At 36.2% G+C, this 18,080-nt stretch overlaps 1 protein-coding gene across 9 annotated transcripts in view; it reads left to right on the top strand.

The window, feature by feature from the left end:
- Positions 1-18,080, top strand: part of ELP4 (elongator acetyltransferase complex subunit 4) — a 273,117-nt gene that overhangs the window by 102,310 nt on the left and 152,727 nt on the right. The window contains exon 10 of one of the 9 annotated variants that reach the window (XM_084521283.1): positions 16,504-16,617. The exons of the other annotated variants lie outside the window; for them this stretch is intronic. Within the exon in view, the coding sequence (XP_084377409.1) occupies positions 16,504-16,602 (99 nt within the window). The 3' untranslated portion in view covers positions 16,603-16,617. Of the gene's footprint in view, positions 1-16,503; positions 16,618-18,080 lie in introns of those variants that run through there. 9 annotated transcript variants of the gene reach the window in all.

Genomic DNA, 18,080 nt, shown 5'->3' with positions numbered 1-18,080 from the left:
TGTATGCAGAGCAGAAGTGACATTGAAACAGTCTATTGTGACATCTATGTGTCTATTAATTTCATTTGCTTTATTAATTTTTTAAAAAGTTGAGAGGTGGCTTCAAAATTATGTAAAATAATAATCAGTATTAAGTAGTGAAGCTTTTTATACATAGGCAGAGCCTCTGGGCTTTTTTTTTTTTTTTTCCACTTTGTTGGCAGATTTGTAGTCAAGGAATTAAGGCAGCCACTTCAGTAATGCAGCTTTTACCAAGTGTGGATATTCATTGCTCACTTCCCCACTACCATCAACCAGACTGAGTCCATCAGTCTGCATTATTGCTATAAAAATAAAATTGAAGCATTCGGAAATTGCTGAAACACAGGAAATTCTGGCTGAATATGAGAGGGCACTTCTTTACTGTGAGAGCACTGGAACAGGCTGCCCAGAGAATTTGTAGAGTCTCTTTCTCTGAAGATATTCAAAACCTGCCTGGATGCCACCCTGTGCAATGTGCAAGGTGATCCTGCTTGGCAGGGGGGCTGGACTAGATGATCTTCAGAAGTCCCTTCCAACCTTGGCCACTCTGGGATTCTGTGACTCTGTGATTAGGAATTGAAAACAGGGACTTAACTCACTGAATTATGACCTGTATGCAAATAATACGTGGCCTGATTTTAAAGAAATCACTTATGTAGAGAACTGTATGCCTACATTACTTTGTGAACTTTAATACAAAAAAAAAAATTTAATGTAACTGTGATAATTCAAAAATCTGCAAAAGCCAAAAATAAAAGCACTTCTCAGTGAGTTGATAGGACTGAATAGTGCAAATATTAAGAATGCAGAGATGTTGAGTATTTTGAGCATGTTCAAATCCAGTAATTTTGTTCAAAGAGGTTATGGTGCAGCACTTCTTTGAAATCAAAGTAGACCTGTGTAAAATTCTAGCTTCACATAGTTTATGCATATAAGTTTTAACATTCAGATATGCAGACGCTCGATTCCTCACATTCACTAAAAACACAAGTGAGATATCTATAGAGAAGTGCCCATATGCAGGTCAGTATGAAAAGATATGAAAGCAATACAGATACACAGCAAAGTGATTTTATTGTAGTAACTTTGACTATAAAACACTTACTCACATTCACCTGTGATTTGCAGTGATCCAGATCCGGGTGATGTTGAGAAAATACCATTCAACTGTTTTTAAGGTCCAAATAAGCAAGGTGGCTTCCTATACATTGCATCTCCTCAGTCCTGTGGGGTTATCAGTTGACTCTTTTCTTGTCAGAAATGGACACCAGTCTTCTTACTCAAATGAGTTGCGGATGGATCGCAACCTTCCCTTCTACGTGGATTTCCCCTTAAGCTTTTGCCTTATGATATATGAGGCTTGAAGTGTTTCTTGGATGTTATATGTATTCACACCAAATTTCACTGTTCTGTGTTTAAAATCCTAACCCATTCTACTGCTCTAGCTGATAAACTTTTCTTCATTCAAAAGACTTCTCACAACTGTTTTTGTCTTTGACATATAGCAAAGGTGACTGAAAAATGACTGAAAAGCAATCTGGGCAATTATACTTCAGCAACTTCCATTGCTGTATTGTATAGATATGGACTGATTTGATTTCCAAACCCTCATTGCATTGTTGGTGTTTGATAAAGTATATGTTCTCAGTTTTGCTTACAAAGCTTGCAGAAGTATGTAAAAGAAATAGCAAAAACTTGATGAAAGCCTAATGCAATGTTACATCTGATTAACTTATTTCGGGCCCAAAACTACATATACAGCTCTTTAGACATTTTCGGTTTGTGTTTATGCTAGTCATGAAATTACAGAATCACAGAATCATAGAAACATCTAGGTTGGAAGAGACCTCCAAGGTCACCTAGTCCAAGCTCTGACCTAACACTAACCAGTCCTCCGCTAAACCGTATTGCTAAGTTCAACATCTAAACGTCTTTTAAAGACCTCCAGAGATGGTGACTCCACCACTTCCCTGGGCAGCCCATTCCAATGCCTCACAACCCTTTCAGTAAAAAAGTTTTTCCTAACATCCAACCTAAACCTCCCCTGGCTCAACTTTAGCCCATTCCCCCTCGTCCTGTCACCAGGCACATGGGAGAATAGACCAACCCTCACCTTGCTAGAATTAGAAGAAGGCTTTCTAGTCTTTCATTTCCACAGCAGTCTGATATATTTTTTTAATTTCTTTACTTGAATTGTTCTATTGAGATTCTCCTCTGCTGCAACCATTGAAGCAGTCCAGCACTGTGTGGCTATGATCTTACATGGAAGAAAAGTGGAGATGTAAAACTCCTTTTTAGTACTTCAGAGATCAGTCAAAACAGAAAAGGATTAGTGAAATACCCTTTCCAGAATTACATGATATCAATTCAGATAAATAGGAATGAGCGCTTACATCCTTGCAAATATGCAGGCTAAGGAGATACTCAATGCCCAATAGTGATAGTGACTGTGTATGCAACACCACCTATATATTTATATATGTAGATACTGCTCAAGGAGCTTATATAGGGTTAATTACATATGTTATATATATATTCAAAAAAATTTTTATTTCACATAAATAATTAGTGTTTTGATCCTGGATGAGTGTTAATACAAATATAGATGATCATGCAGATACATGGTGAAATTCTAAAAGTTGATAACATGGTTCGTGCATATTACCATACAAAATACAGAAATCTTAATGAAACTATGTATGCAGTGACCCACCTCATATGCTGAATTATTGATCTGTAATCATTTTGCTGCTCCATGGTAATATGCTACTGTAGCAACCTCATAGTACCGTAGAACAGCATCCTCCCAGAGCTAAGCCAAGAACATGTACTCAGTTATAAATTTTGAAGATAATTAAATAAAAAGCTTGTAAAAATCAGTAAAGTTCATCCATTTTAATTCACCTAGATGTTGTCTTTACTGTACTGTTTGAAGAGAAGGTTTCTTTCACTGTTTTTTGGAAGAGACGTTAAGGAGAGGAGGTGGGATACTTTGAGTCAGTTTCTTGAAGTGATTTACATCTACAAATCGTACCAGATTTCCACAGAGTTCAGCTCCCATTTTTACCCATCTTAAAGGAACCAGCTGCATTTTCAAGGAGTCGGCAACCCTTAGATGCAATGAAGTATGATGGCTACTTCAGATTGACACTTCCTAGTATCTTCATCCGAAAGGTTGAATAAGGATCTCCTATGAACATTAGGTCATTTTACTCAAGATTTCTTACAGATTCTAATTAACATTTATTTTTTTATATAACTTACAGTATGTGCAGCCATTGAAGATGCTCTAAATAGGCAGTAAAATATTCTAACCTATACATACTGAATATTTTATGCAAATATTAAGTATTTGAAAACTCATTATGAAATTGGCTTTTTCTTCTAGGAGCATGTATGTGTCCCTCTTAATGTAAGCATTACAGCATATCAAAATAAAGACCAAACCACACTCATACTTTAAAATGTCAAACTCTTAAAGAAAGCATTAGAAATAAGCATAATGTCACTGATCAAGCTCTAGCTTGACAATGTCAATAGTGAGCAGAACTATCACAACACAGTTTTGAAATTGCCTTGTCTCTAATTGGGAGTCAAAATATGATTGTAGTATTCTTTAAGAAAATGTGAATTTGTTATGGTGAGAGAAAAACAAATACCGGCTTTTCTCATTCTTGTCTTATTTGTCTCATGTTTTATGTGAATTACCCCTTTCGTTTACTTAAAATTGTGGGTATTCCAGACAAACTATGCTCGTAACTTATGATGTCATCTCCACAGAAAACACTTTTCACTTTGTATGCGAGGTGTGACACGAGGAGGTCTCTAGAAGGACTAAGTTACAAAATAATGCTAGTAAAATTATGTGATCATTCATTTCCATGGAGGTATGCTATAGATGACTGGGTGTCGTCTTGTGCTTCTCATATTCCCTTCTGTTTATTGCTTCTACTGTACACGTGCTTGTCATTTCTCACAAGTTATTCATGCCAAACCTATTTAGATGATCTTTCCCACACATCCAGTATTGAAATGAGATACGTCTATTTTTATTCTGTTAAAATAAAGTCAGCAGCAAACTACTCAGTGGTTACTAAACTGGCTGTCAAAATAATTGTGATCTTGTCGACACTATTAATAATTTTCTACAAGCACTACATAGTATTAGAAATAAAGAAATTATTTTTAAAATAACCAGAGTGGGGGTTGACGGAGAAATGGCAAAGCTTGGTATTATATGACATGTTTTAACACCGATCTGCCCTACACCTTGCTCCTACTCTCCTAATGTTTTTTTCTTTATTTCCAAGTGTTTGTGTGAAGAGAGAAGCGAGTTTGTGTTCTTCTAGCAGATGTGCTAGAGGAACAGTAGTCTCCGAGTGGGAGTTATCATGCCCACACATAGTGCTGCTGATCCTACTTCATCCCACTTACCGCTGTATTTTCATTATAAGCTTGGATTCTGTTTCCCTCTTTATTACAAGGATGTTACAGTTCTTTATTCTTCACTGACAGCTGGCAACAGGTAATGCTGGCTGTTATTTTGTTCACCCTAGTGAAGCACATTCATTTCCAAATATAACCATGTTTTGTTTGCTGTATTTTGTTCTTGGTGTGGTTGAATGCCATCCTTGGAAAGATGTGCATTGAGCTGGTATTGAATAAGTGGCTTGCCTTCGGCATTCATGAGTAAATTCTGTAGTTTTTGTTTCAAGGCTTTGACATGTCATCAAGTGTAAATCTATTCTAATGCCAAAATCCCTCTTGATGTCTGATGCCAATCAGTAGCTTTTCATCTTGAAAAAGGTAGTGAATAATTTGCCCTGTGGATATTACACAGATACCATATATGGTAAGGAACAAAGAGGGGAATCCCATACCCATTTTTAAATTCAAATAATCATGTTAAACCAGTTTGCTTTCCTAAATACCATTGGTAGTCTGGTACATTTTCTCGCTTTCAAGTGAATATTGAATACTTGTCTCATTTGCATATTTTCGATGTGTGGAAACAATATACTCTTTCTGCTGTAGTATTTTATTTCATGAGTAGTAGCCAACATGCTGAAATATGTGAATTATATTACATTTGTTATTTTAATAGGAAACTCAAATCTTTTACCTCCTTCAGCTTCATTAGTGGGTTTTTCGAGGTAAAAATAAATAAAAGGCATTTGGTGTATAGGAAGGTCAACATTTGCTTTGTGAACGCAGTTTGCACCCATGATTTTGAATTTCAATGAACTGTAAGCCCTAAGAGTGTTGAATTAAAGGCATAAAACACTGTAGTTCACTCAAGAGCTCAAAAGTATGTAATTTCTTTCCTTACAAAGGAGGCCTACTGAAAACCTAATGAACATGTTTATGTAGTTGAATGGCACTCATATAGTTTGTACTCTGAAGAAAGAAGCAAGCAGAGCTTTGTATTTAACTCCTTTTCAGTCTGAAATATTACAAGATTTTAGGGCACACAGGGACTGTTGTGATTATATAATCTGACCTCCTGCATAATGCAGGTCATAGCATTTTACACAGTAATTCTTGCATTAGGGCAGATAAATTCTTCAGCTGTAGTGAACATTTTGTGCTCAGCATGATTGGTTTAAGCTGCTACCTGATCTTAAATCTCATATTAGAAATATTAGTAATGCTAATACTATGGGACATTTTCCTTATCATTTGTAATGGTGTTTAACCTTTCACCCAAAGTTACTCAAAACAGTTCGCATACCTGAATTAAACTTCAAGATATCAGTATTTAAAAATGACGAGTTGTGTATATCATTTTCAGTGTAGTCAGGAATAGAATTTAAACTCATAATCTTTTGGTTTAACCAATTAATCGTAAAAACATTAATTAGCTGATTCACTAACTAGTGATGATTTTAGGCTGAAAAATTCTACTCGTAATTATAGTAAATGGATTTTTTCAGGTTTAAAAACTACTTAAAATTCCAGTAAAGCCAAATTGATATTTAAGGGTATTTGTTACTTGAATATTGGGGTTCATGTTCTCTTTCTAAAATCTTCAAGGGTGCTGCATTACATGCTGTATGCATGTATGAGCTGCCTTCATGCATAAGAGATACCGAAGAACTTTTAACAACTACATTTATACAGAAAATCATCCATTTATTATTTAATTGCAGCATTCATTAAGGAATAAAATGCAATACCTGTCCAAACCCTGAAAACTAAAAGTTTATTTTGGAAAAATATACAAGTTATTTTATGCAAATAAAATATCTGTTAGCATTAAAGTTAAGGCAAAGATAAATTAATTATCAAAGGTAGGATTTTGCTAGGTCAGGGTTAATAGCTGACCCCTTCAGAAATGGACTCTCTAATCGTCCTTGACAGTTGAACTCTAAATCTTTTGTCTCAGCTAAAAGATCCAACAGTAGGACTGATAATCTGATAACTACTAAAAGGTAAGGAGCCAAGTAACTATATGCCATATACCATTCAGTGTTCTTCCATGTGATAAATTGGTCACCTGTTTCAGTTAGTGTCAAGGTGTTGCCAGTGTTCTTATAGTTTTGTTCATTCCCTGGTGTCTAGATAGACAAACTCAGGTGGATTTAGCAGTGGGGAATGACTGCAGCGTAAATGCAAAATGCTGTGCTCTAAGTCCAGTCTCTCTAGCAATAATTCAGTGCTACTTCTATAGGAAGCGGTGTGCAATATCTCTCTTCACTGAATTATTTTGCTGATACTATTTCTGATGTTCATCGTGGTAAATCTCTATAATGTAATGGTATAATCAAGTAGGGACCAACGAGCCATAGGGATCCGTAGGTATACAAATAGAGTGGGCAGATATCCTTTACTCTATCCAAACAGACACCTGGCAGAGAATAAACATATAACATTCAAGTAAAACAAATAAAGAGATTGACACCGCCAAATGTCATATTAATGGATTATTCCGCTGTATTTATTTGAGGGAAGGAAACTTAGAGGATAAGCTAAATTAAGAAAAAATCAGGAAAGCTGCATTGACCCCAACAGGATTCTGACAGTGGGGCAACAGAGCAGGTAACAGAGATGTTAAGTGAAAATGAGGAAGGGGAAGGTTGAAGCAAACTGCACAAGGCAGAGGAATACTGGCCAAGTGGGTAGGAACTTTTCTGCATGTCCTACAGTTTTGAGGTCTAGCTAGGTCTGGGTAGCTTCTCCTCCCCTTTTTGCTCTCCAAGCAAATTTCCTACGACAGGGTAGGAAAAAGGCGTGTTGTTTGTAGGACATTGTGCAGCAGAACACACATGGGCTAGGACAAATGGTAAAATACACTTAGATCTTTGAGCAAGGCTGTTCCTCACTTTCCATTCTTGTGGCAAGCTACTGAAAGTGTAACAGCAAAGCAAATCTGGCATTCACCAAAGTCCTTTCATTCATTTTAGCCCTGCGGGTGAGGGATCTTTCCTGCCCTTAGTGACATGTTAATGTGGCTTTTCCATTTCACTAGGTACATTTTCCCATATTATTTTCTTTCTGGCAGAAATCTTCTACCATCTATGGTAGAAATGTTCAACCACTTTTCCTCTGTAGCTAACTTCCTGTGGGGATCCTTGATATTTGAGCATATTGAACTGCAGAAGGCTACTTCAGTGAAAGTAAAATGTGTGGCAGGTGACCTACAATTTTTATACAACAGAACTGAAGCACGTCAGCAGCAGTTAACATGCTAAATGATCTTAGCACCCTTTTGCACATTGGGAAGAACTTTTTATTTTCACTTCAAAAAACGAGATTGAGAATATTTTGCCATAAACCAAGATATGTTAGACTGGGCAGAATTTGGGGTTTCTGTGGCTAGATTTCTTCCAGGCTCTCACTGGTGACACAAGAGACCTCAGTACTGGAGAAAGTGGTTTTTCTCAGTCATGGCTGAGTACATCAGTTATTGAGCCATTCTCTATTGGAATCATGTATTAAATAGATGGATTGGAGAAATAAATAAATTGGAGAAAAGTAGAAGTATATGTGAAAAATTGACAGGATAATAGTGACTAAGGTCCATATAAGGAAAATAAATTACCTAAATCAAGATATCAGTGATAAGCTAGAGTGAAGGAAAAGAGAATGTCCTGGAGTGAGAATTTTTGGAGTGGAAACGTAAATTACATCAAAATTAAGAACAAACTATTTTGTTTCCTTCGGCTGAAAGGTTTTTGTGACTATTTTACAAGCTTATATTAAATTTAAATATATATTAATCTTCCAGTTCCAACCACCATATAAAATAATTCAGTAAATGAGATAACTAATTATTTATTTTTAACTTACTTTTAACATTTGATCATCAAATAGATCTACTTTCTTCAGTACAGGGGTCAGATTTAACATATGGATTACCACTTGCAATCAAGCTTGGGTTCACAAAAGACCTCACCTTGCATTGCTAAGTGGCTATGACGAAGCTGCATTCAATGAAACTGAGCATGGACATAATCTGAAATCTGGATGTAAATGTTTTGTTTGGATTCTTTAGTTTTCTGCTGTACCATAGCAGGAAAAGGACATAGTCTATGAAAGCCTGTGGTCTCCAGGAACACTGCTCTGCTGCTAAAAACAATTATAGGGAATGGTTGCTGGGCAATCAGCCGTCAAGTAAACTAAGATCCCTAAGCTTTCCCATACTTATCTTGATTAATGATTTAGCTAGTCATAAAATACAGTGTATTTGTAATTGAAATAGAATACTTAATGTTCTTCAGCAGAAATAAAAAATATGTCTCATCTGTAAAAGCCAACACTTGCTTCTGGTTGAAATAAGCTGTAATGAATATTATAAATTAAATAAAATTGATATAATTCTCTAGTATGTTTTAATGGCAAAACCTTTTACATTTACAGTGACAAGTAATACAGGAATTACCAAATTTGTCATCATTTGCAGTTCAGCTGACAGTTTATGAATATTGTTTTGAAAAAAATGTTACCTGCTGCTCAATTATTTGTTTTCAGCAATAGCAAGGTCTGATCCAGCTTTGATTAGCATTCATAGAAGGCTTCCCATGTGCTTACATAGCACATGGATTGAGGTCTGAGAGTCAAATGGTATACAGAAAAGCCAAACTATAATGTTACACAAAATAATTATCAAATTTCATTTCTTCTTTGGTTTAGCTAGATCTAAGCATCTTGTTGATAACAGGTAAATATCAAAATAAATAATAAGGTCGTGCCTTTGGTATTCCATCTGAACAAATTCAAAAGGCATAGTCAAAATTATCTTTAAATATAAGTTAAATATAAGTTCTATAAATATATTTAAAGATAGAAAAATGGTAACCACATACAAGAGATATGAATTTCCTTCAAAGTGTCCACGTAAATTTTCCAACAAAAATATGAAAGTGACATTCATTCACAATGTCAGAAGAATATTATTTTTATGCTTTGGCTCTACGGGCTTAACACATGCACTAACTTCTTTATGATTTGTTCTATCTTAGGGCTATTTTCAGCATAGTCTTTTTATGGGGCTATATGATTTATAAAAATACAGTTTCCTTGACATAAAACATATGTTCATAGGACCGTAAAAATACTGCTTATTTTGGGTACCCAGGACCATTAATAATGTCTATATTATTAAAAGACAAAACATTATGTTTTCATTGTGGGAAAAGAATTTCAAAGTTACCTTTTTAAAGTTGTTCTCTCTTAGAGACCAAGAACTAGGTTTAGCTAATAATAGTGCTAATGAAATTTAGCCTATCTTATGTTAGCTAGCTGAGTTTATCTGAACACATTTGCGCCCCTGCAAGTGTGCTGCCCCTATGTAATGCAAAAATGCATTTATATATGTGTGTGTGTACTATCCATATATATATATATGGATATATATATTCTTTTCATAACCTTCAGGGAAAGAAAGGCAGATTAACTACCTTAAATCTTTCAGGTGTAGGTCTTTTATACACTCAGAAATTTTGCTGTTTATTTATCTACTTCCTAAAAACATCAGTTTTGCAAACTCATTTTAAGACAAAGTCTATCTTCTGAAATTATTACAACTGAAGTAGACAATATGCAGAAGAAAAATGAAAAAGTGGAAATTGCCAAAAAGTAGGCAATGGTTTCAATCTTGTTAATATTGTTTTGTTTTGCAAATTACTTATTATCTCTCACTAAGAAGTTAAGATCCTTAATGATTAATTAATTTCATCCTATGCAGACACTTAGTGAATATCTTTAAAAATAACTTATTTAATTTATTAGCTATGTAACAAGCTTTAGAACAGGTCGTAGTAGGACTACCAATAGCAGGCAGACAGGTGGGAATAGCAGTGAAGAGCACTTTTTTGTCACAAATGAAGCTCTGTCTTTGATTTTACGTTGTATAACACACCAAATATTAAATTGGACAAAATAATGATAAATTCTGGTGGTCTCGCTTCCCAGCAGCAGGTAGAATCCAAGTGAAAAAGGCATGAAATATCCAAAAAACATAAGACACGTTCACAAGTGAGATAGATAAGGCTCCTCCTGGTGCCTGTTAAAAAGGAAAAGGATAGCTATGCCAGTGGCAGGCATCCTTCAGCAGTTTTTATTGAGTAAAGACCTAGAAATTAGCTGCTCAATGCAACACCAGTTGTATTTGGGAACATTCGGTTTGGTTTGCACAGCTCTTTCATCCCCTAATTAATGTAACATGAAGTAACCAAAAGGAAAACAAATTACAATTCGTTTCATTCTAGTGACTTATTTTCAGTTCAAACAAGATAGATAGGTGTAGGAGAAAAAATCTGTGTGATTGCATGTAGAGAAAGAAGTGCCCTGGGAATGAAGGGTACATAATGGAAGCTATTGAAAGATTCTAATCCTATAAAATATACTGATGTGAGAAGAATAGAAAAGACCGAAGGATAGTTCAGGAATTTCTGTTTCATTTTCCAAAGTATAGATTCAGCCTCCAGGCTAAAATACTGAAGATACTGTGTCTTGTAGATCAGGTTTTTGTCTTACTGCATGTTGTTCATGCTGTAAAGTGTGACAGTTTGTCTTTTTCTTGGCTGAAAGAGGGAAAAAAAAAAGAAAGAGAAGAACTCTTTCCTAATGTTCTTAGGATATCTTTTTAAAAGAAAATGTGTTCTTTTGATTCAATATCAGTTTCTTAATGGCATAAGATATGGAAATGTACACGTGCCATTTTGATTGTGGAGACCCGAGACGCCAGCCCATGGTAGCGTGTGCTGATACATAGGGTAGACACTCAGTAGAAAAGATCATTGTCAGTTTCTTTACAAGAGAAAGTTTCTCTCCAGACCTTTCCTCTTTTCCTGAACATCCACAAGAGAGTAAATGCTAGTATTATTAATATTAATATTACGTACAGCAGCTATCTTCCCAATTAGTTGAAAATAAATGTTGTGTTATTTAATAAGTTTATTACTGACAGCAAATAAATTTGCAATTGAAATACTAAATTATACTTAAAATGCTTCAAAAATGCTTTATGTTCATTTCTGAGCTAGGGAAAGGCCATGAATGCTATTTTCATGTCTTGTTGACGATTGCTGCATATTTTCACTTCTTATCTCTTCTTGGTAGTTTTCTCTTCACACCTGAAAGCTAAATATCCCCCAAATCTTTTCTATATATCTTTCTCATTTTCAGCTGTTCTGTGAGAGCGGGTTTTCTTGGAGAAACAGGGCATCACTTCACTGAAGTTGTATTTTTTTATTCACCCAGCTCCACGTGTGCCTACCTAACACATCATCTTTTTGAACAGATAGATTTCATCTTTCCTGTCCCATCCAAGAAACACCTATTTTATGTCAGACTAGACCTTGGAGTCCCAACATGGCACTGACATCCCCAAGCATATCTCCTCATCTTTTGGATCTCCTTGACTTTTAAGTTGGTGGCTTTCTCCCGAAATTAATGATCATTTCCATTAAAGCTTTTTAGTCTATTTAATGTCAGTGTCTATTTTTAAGTTGTTGATACATACTAGAAATGGTAAAAATGTAAAGGAGCAAGTATTACACTAGTCACTGGTTTATAGTAAGATTGGCGTACATTTTGAAAACCCAAAGCAAGAAGAACACTTCAGTTGAATAATTACTGTTTGTTGTTAATAGGAATAAGCAACTTCTGCAATGTATTTTCTGTATTTTGTTTCCTCTGATTTCTTGTACTTTGTATATGAGCCTAGCGTGGAAACGGAACATTTAACCAAACTATAGTGTCAACTACTAAAAAACAATGTAATCTGTAGTATATTAGTTGGGGATTTATTATTTATTTATTTGTCTATTTATTTCTTTATTTTGACTATCTGGGCAATAATTCCATGTTGTTTTGGAAACAGTTCATTTCAGAGTGTGCTCTCCATAAATTCTGTTATCCTAAACATGCTGGAGAAAAAAAAAAAAAGAAAGGTAATGACTCAAGATAAACATGTGAAGACTTTCGCAGGCTGCAAGCTCCAGCATTTTGCAGTGCATGCCCTACTTAGCAATGTCTCACTGGGTATGTGATAAGATTGTTTTAGTCTCTTCATGACTCACTATTTCAAAGCTTCAGATATTTACGTTATACCAAGATGGAGGAAAAGTCCTGCACAGTTAGTTCTGTTTACTTTCATTAATAATTTTACCATATCCTAAGTGAAAAGTTCTGCTTACTTATTTTTCCATAGGTGACATCACTAGAACAAATATTTCCTTTTTTATTTCTGGTTCGTTTCACTTCTACTAAGAAGGATTTTCTTTTTCCAGCAGTTACTCTGTATCTGATTTTTTAAGTTCTTAATCAGAACGTGCTGTATAATACTGGAGCTCATATGCTGACTAGAATAACTCATTTCCCTAAAAATAGTAAATTGGATTTTCTTACTTGGGTTCAACTATTTAGCAATGGTTGTGGAGCTGCTGGTGTTTATAAGGAAGTTCAGGGACGGAGTGCAATGCAGGAAGACAGGTCATGAACTGGATTGCTAATGCTGATGTTTAGTTAAAGGTTAACATTTTTTAACCTGATCTTCTATATAATACCTGGCAGTTATTTTTGAAGTGACAGATTTTTGGCAACTACCTGACGTTTCTGAGGCTACAACAGTTTAACAGTAACAGTGAAGGAACAATTCTTTCAGAAGTGGATCATCTGACAAACTGAAATAAAATAAACAAGATACTAGGTTCGGTAAAACCAAGTTAGATTGCAAAATCGGGCTCTCAATTCCTATGTGGTACTGGTGAAAATATTCTTTTAGTTTGTTTTTATTGTAGTCGAATTGATAGATTCGCGAATGAAGCGTAATCCTTCCAGCAAAGGTGTTTTGCTAGTATACTTTGGTGCACAAGTTGTATTTTCCCAGAGTACAAGCTACATCTAGCTTGTAATAATGAATGGCTTCACAGAATGGACATAACTACCTTTAAAGTCTTGGCATTAGCCAAGCAGCTTTCAGGAGTGCAAAGAGAATACAATTATGTGCCGTAATTCTCATGGTTTGGCTGAATTAAACCATGTACAGACCTTGGGTTACACAGACCTTCTGATTTTTAGGTTTGCTAATACTGCAGGAAATTAATGCATCGTCCAAAATGCGGTATGCGCTATAACTGTGCTGTAGTTCGTTCACATTAAGTTTCAATTAGACGAGAATGTGACAGAACCATTTAATTAGTCAGTAAATACCTGTTGCTGGAAGTTGACAACCTGGAAAGTAGTCTGTTCTGGCGGGTTTTATCCAGCACAAGTTCTGTCAGGCAGCGTGTGTCACTAGGTGTTGTGCAAGACCTCACCTTAAACTGGAACACTTCAGAGTAAGCAGTTTTAACTTTGGTTCTCGTTCTGCTGTTGACGATACGTTGACAAGACGGGTGGAATTTTTTAATAAGAAAAAACAAAATTTTTAAAGTCTTGAATAACAAGCAGTCTGTGTTGCTGATGTCATGTTATATAACACAGCAAGCTGTCTTTCCCCTACATATCATGTGTGATGTGCTGAAGACTTAATCACCTAAAGTTGGTACGTAGAAACTAGTTAAAAGGGTGTGATGATGTGTTTCTTAGAAATAATTAGAAAAATCCAAGTTTTGTAGCACAGTGGCCTCAAAAAGATTTTCATTCATTTTTCATGTATTTGTTTTCAAAAAAAGATTTTTAAACTGTATTGTATTAACTTAGAAAACATTTTCCTTATGAAAAAATGTTAGTGCCTACGTATTTTCTATCCTGTGTGTACATAATTGTTGTCACACAAGATGAAGTTAGAAGCATACAACCTCTTCAGAGTAAGGATTTTAATAATAAATCTTGATTCTTAAATCTGTGCTTTCTCTGTCCATGAGTAGTGGGAACTCCCCTAGGTAAAATTTTAAAAAATAAGCATTGACCGTAACTGTCTTTTCCTCTTTTGTTTGTATTTGTTGAAGAGCTGCCCTGGTATCTGTTTAAAGACACATGCTGTAACAGTCGTATTTAATGTTGAATTATATTGTCATTGTGCTTTGCAGTTTTCCAGTGTTAAGTTACTGCTGTGGTTTTGCTTTTATTTTTTTTACGTGAGTGGTGATGTGTTCACCTCACAGGCAATGCAATATACAATGTACCTTTTGCAAGTACACACGAAGTGCTGATCTCTAGTGGAGATTTTTTGCCTGTGCTACCCTATTGTTTTTAGGCCAGCAGTTTAGTGACTTCAGGAAGTGGCCCACATAAGATGGGAGACACCTTGGAGAGCTGGTGGTAGGATTCAAGAGAAACATGACTGTGCTAGATGCGGGGTGCACCTGGCTTTAACAAATGCAAGAAAATGTTCATCTGGCTAGAGCTGCCTAAAGCCAAGAACAGTAAGTTGGAAGTCAGGAATGCCATGTAGCCTGCACTGGTGTGATCTTGGCTTTTTTCCTGGTAAACAAGGAGGTGGCAGCCAGTTCATTCTCTCCTCCTCATTAGAACTCCTGTATAAAAGCTGATGGATAGGAAAGTCTAAGAAGAAACAGTCAGCTGGTTTCCTCCCATGCCTTGGAGGGTATTTTCAAGGAGGATGTAGCATCAGATGGGGCAAAACATTGTTTTTATAAAGAGAGTGTTGGAGGACCACTAAGAGGTTAGTGAAATATTACCATCAGAGTGAAAGAATGGAAAGACAGCGATGTATTATCTTAGAGATAAATTATCATGAAGAATAAGGAGAAAGATTATTAAAAAAAAAAACTGAGACCTGAACTGTTAATGACCAAATGTTTCTAATGGATGCTACGTACAACAGATGCATTGCTTTTACATCTCTGAAGAAAATGTGTGCACCAGATAACTATTGTGAACCAGAAATCAAGGGGAAAGCACGAGTTATCCCTCGTGGATAATCCTTCCCTGCATTTATTCTTGCAGCTGAAGTCCTGAGTTACTTCTGGAGGCTGGTTCAAGATTTTTCTACATATCTGTTGCCTTAGTAAAATCTAGTTCTCGCTGCTAATGAAATTGGCAGGCCTGCTGCCTCCCAGAAGACACATTACACACATTACTCACAAACAAGCACAGGATTAACCCACTGATAAGTAATGCCAAGGTATTTCTTTGGCCGTCCCTCACGGAGTCTGCATCAGAAGGTCTGGCAAAAGAAAAGGTATGCTCCTGGTTTACTCGTGGTACAGAAAACTCAGAGGAGCAACACCTACTTTCCTGGCAAGAAGCTCTTAAAAAAAGACTTACGCATTATTGTGATTTATGACTTACTGTGACTTTCCTCACAATACCAGCAGTTGTAGTTGAATTAGTTCATAGTCTGCCTGTATTTTTCCACATTTGTGTTCTTCTATCGGTGAGGCACTTCTCTACCTTTAGATCTTGGCATGGTATACAACCATCTCTGTCTGACTTGACATTTTACTTGGTTCCTAAATGTCAGCTGAAGCTATCTATCTATAAGGCATCCAGCTATGTGTTACTGTGTTTGTGTTATACAAGCTTCTCTTTGGCTGGTGACCAGCATTTCTGGCGAGGACAAAGAAGTATGAAGTCCAGTTTGGTCAGCTTTTGGGAACCTCAAGATCCTTTCTCTTCCTCGAGATCTGTATGGCAGCCACACTGTATCTTCTACATATTTTTTCCCTCAGTCACCAGTTCTTCCACATTTTCATGTCCAAATTTAGCTTATAATGGCATAAAATTTATCTGTCAAGTGAACTAACCCCAAACAGTCATTCTCACCATTTTAGAAACATTTACAATTCCACTGGATTTAGGTATGTTTACTATTACGGATGTAGCGAAGAACCTGGGCTTCTTAAGATGAAAAATGCCAGGTTCTCAATGTTTTTTGCACCCCACTTTATTCTGTTTGGATCTGTTACCCAGTGGGTTTGTAAGGTTGTTGTTTTATTTTCTCCAGGTGGCAGCGTTGACAGTTGTTCTTTATTTATCATCCTTTCCCCAGAGCTTGAGAATATTTTACCTAGGCTATTCTCTAATTGTTTGACCCAATAAAGTAGTTCTTTATATGTTGCTTATCAACAGATGCTCATCACTCGTGGGTTAATCTGGTTTACTGCCAGATCTTCCCTTCCTGCAGAAAACCCACAAGAAGTGGTCGTGCAGAGAAGAAGCGAGAGCTGATGAGGAGGTGCATGTAAGTGGCTTGCAGATATTTCAAAGTGGTTGCTCCCGTGGATGGAAGTGGTTCAGAGCTGAGCAGGAAAGGAGCCTCAGTTTCACAGGTTCTGTGGCTCTCTGGTAAAGGAGATATTTTGTCCTACTTTGAATCAATCTTGCTTCACTTCCTTCTGATGAGAGAGTTCCTTCAGGTCAGGGGCTGTTAGCAGAGCCTCTCTGTGCACATTAACACCTGCCAATGAGCCAACGTGCTGTATTGATGCTCAGCCAGCATTAATTCCTATGAAGGTCTTGACTGCTGTCTTTGCCACCTCTCTAAGGAACAGTCCCAGGAGTACTTAGTCGTCTCTGCCCTTGTCCCTGCTAACAAAGTCCTACAAATCTTCAGAACTGAAAGCTCTGCTGAGAAAGTTGAACTTACACTACAGAAAAGGCATTTCTTCTCCAACTCTCTTTTTTATTTTTCTGACAAAATATCAAATTTCAATGCCTAACTTGACGAAGTGTGCTAAATACTTTTTTTTTATATCATATGCTTTTAGCGGTGAGGTAAAAAGCAAGCCTAAATATAAGGCATTTGACTAGTTTGCTAGTGAAATACCCCCCTGTGGTATAGGAAGCTAATGTTTGGGAATAGTCCTGACACTGTTGCCACCAAGGGCAGTGAGATCAGGAATAGGGAAGGATAATGACTGTTGGCTCTCAGTGATGCATACTGAGTGCCTCTCAGAGCCTCGCTGGCAGCAGTCGCAGTGCAAACTGTCACTTTCTTAGTCAAATCATAAGTCAGATAGAGATGTGGCTCTCAGATTATAAAATGAGAAGCATCAAATGTACAATAAATTGGAAAATGGATCTTGGGATTCTGCTTAAACCAGTGAATAGTGGAGGTTAGGGTTGCTGAGTAAGCACTTTATGACAAAGGCATTCATTATCCTGGGGAGAATTATCTTAGTTGTGAGTCATACTCCGCTCTTCACCATCCTGGTTCCTTATTTAACCGGGGAGAAACAAAATGCTGTGGGTCAAAGCCCAGCTTTGTATACTCAAAACAAACACACACCCCACACTCTGGAGTCACAGTCCATTCATAAATAGTCACTTTTCAATACTTTCCAAGTCAAATAGTTAGATAAGAGTAAAAGGTGGCGAAAGAAATGTGCATATACAGTATTAAAGAAAATGAATATTGGACAGTCAGCTACACAAAGAGCACAGATTAAACCTGGTTTAAAAAAAAAAAATAGAGACTTCTAGGAGGAGAATATACACTGTAATAGTTGCTTTGGAAGTTCTTTTTCTTTTTTTTTCTTTTTTTTTTTTTTTTGAAAAATAACTCTATTTAGGCTAGTATATTATCAAAATATCTTAATTATATTTTAATGCAGACCTTGTTTTCACCAGATATGTTTCCTATTACATTTGTTTCAGATAGGCAAATATTGCATCACTTCAAAGCCCTGGGAGAAGGGAGGTTCAAA

This window comes from Aythya ferina, assembly GCF_964211825.1.
Source record: "Aythya ferina genome assembly, chromosome: 5".
In the NCBI taxonomy this organism is placed as follows: domain Eukaryota; kingdom Metazoa; phylum Chordata; class Aves; order Anseriformes; family Anatidae; genus Aythya; species Aythya ferina.
The sequence above is the reverse complement of the archived record's forward strand: the minus strand, read 5'-3'. Positions and strand labels throughout refer to the sequence as shown.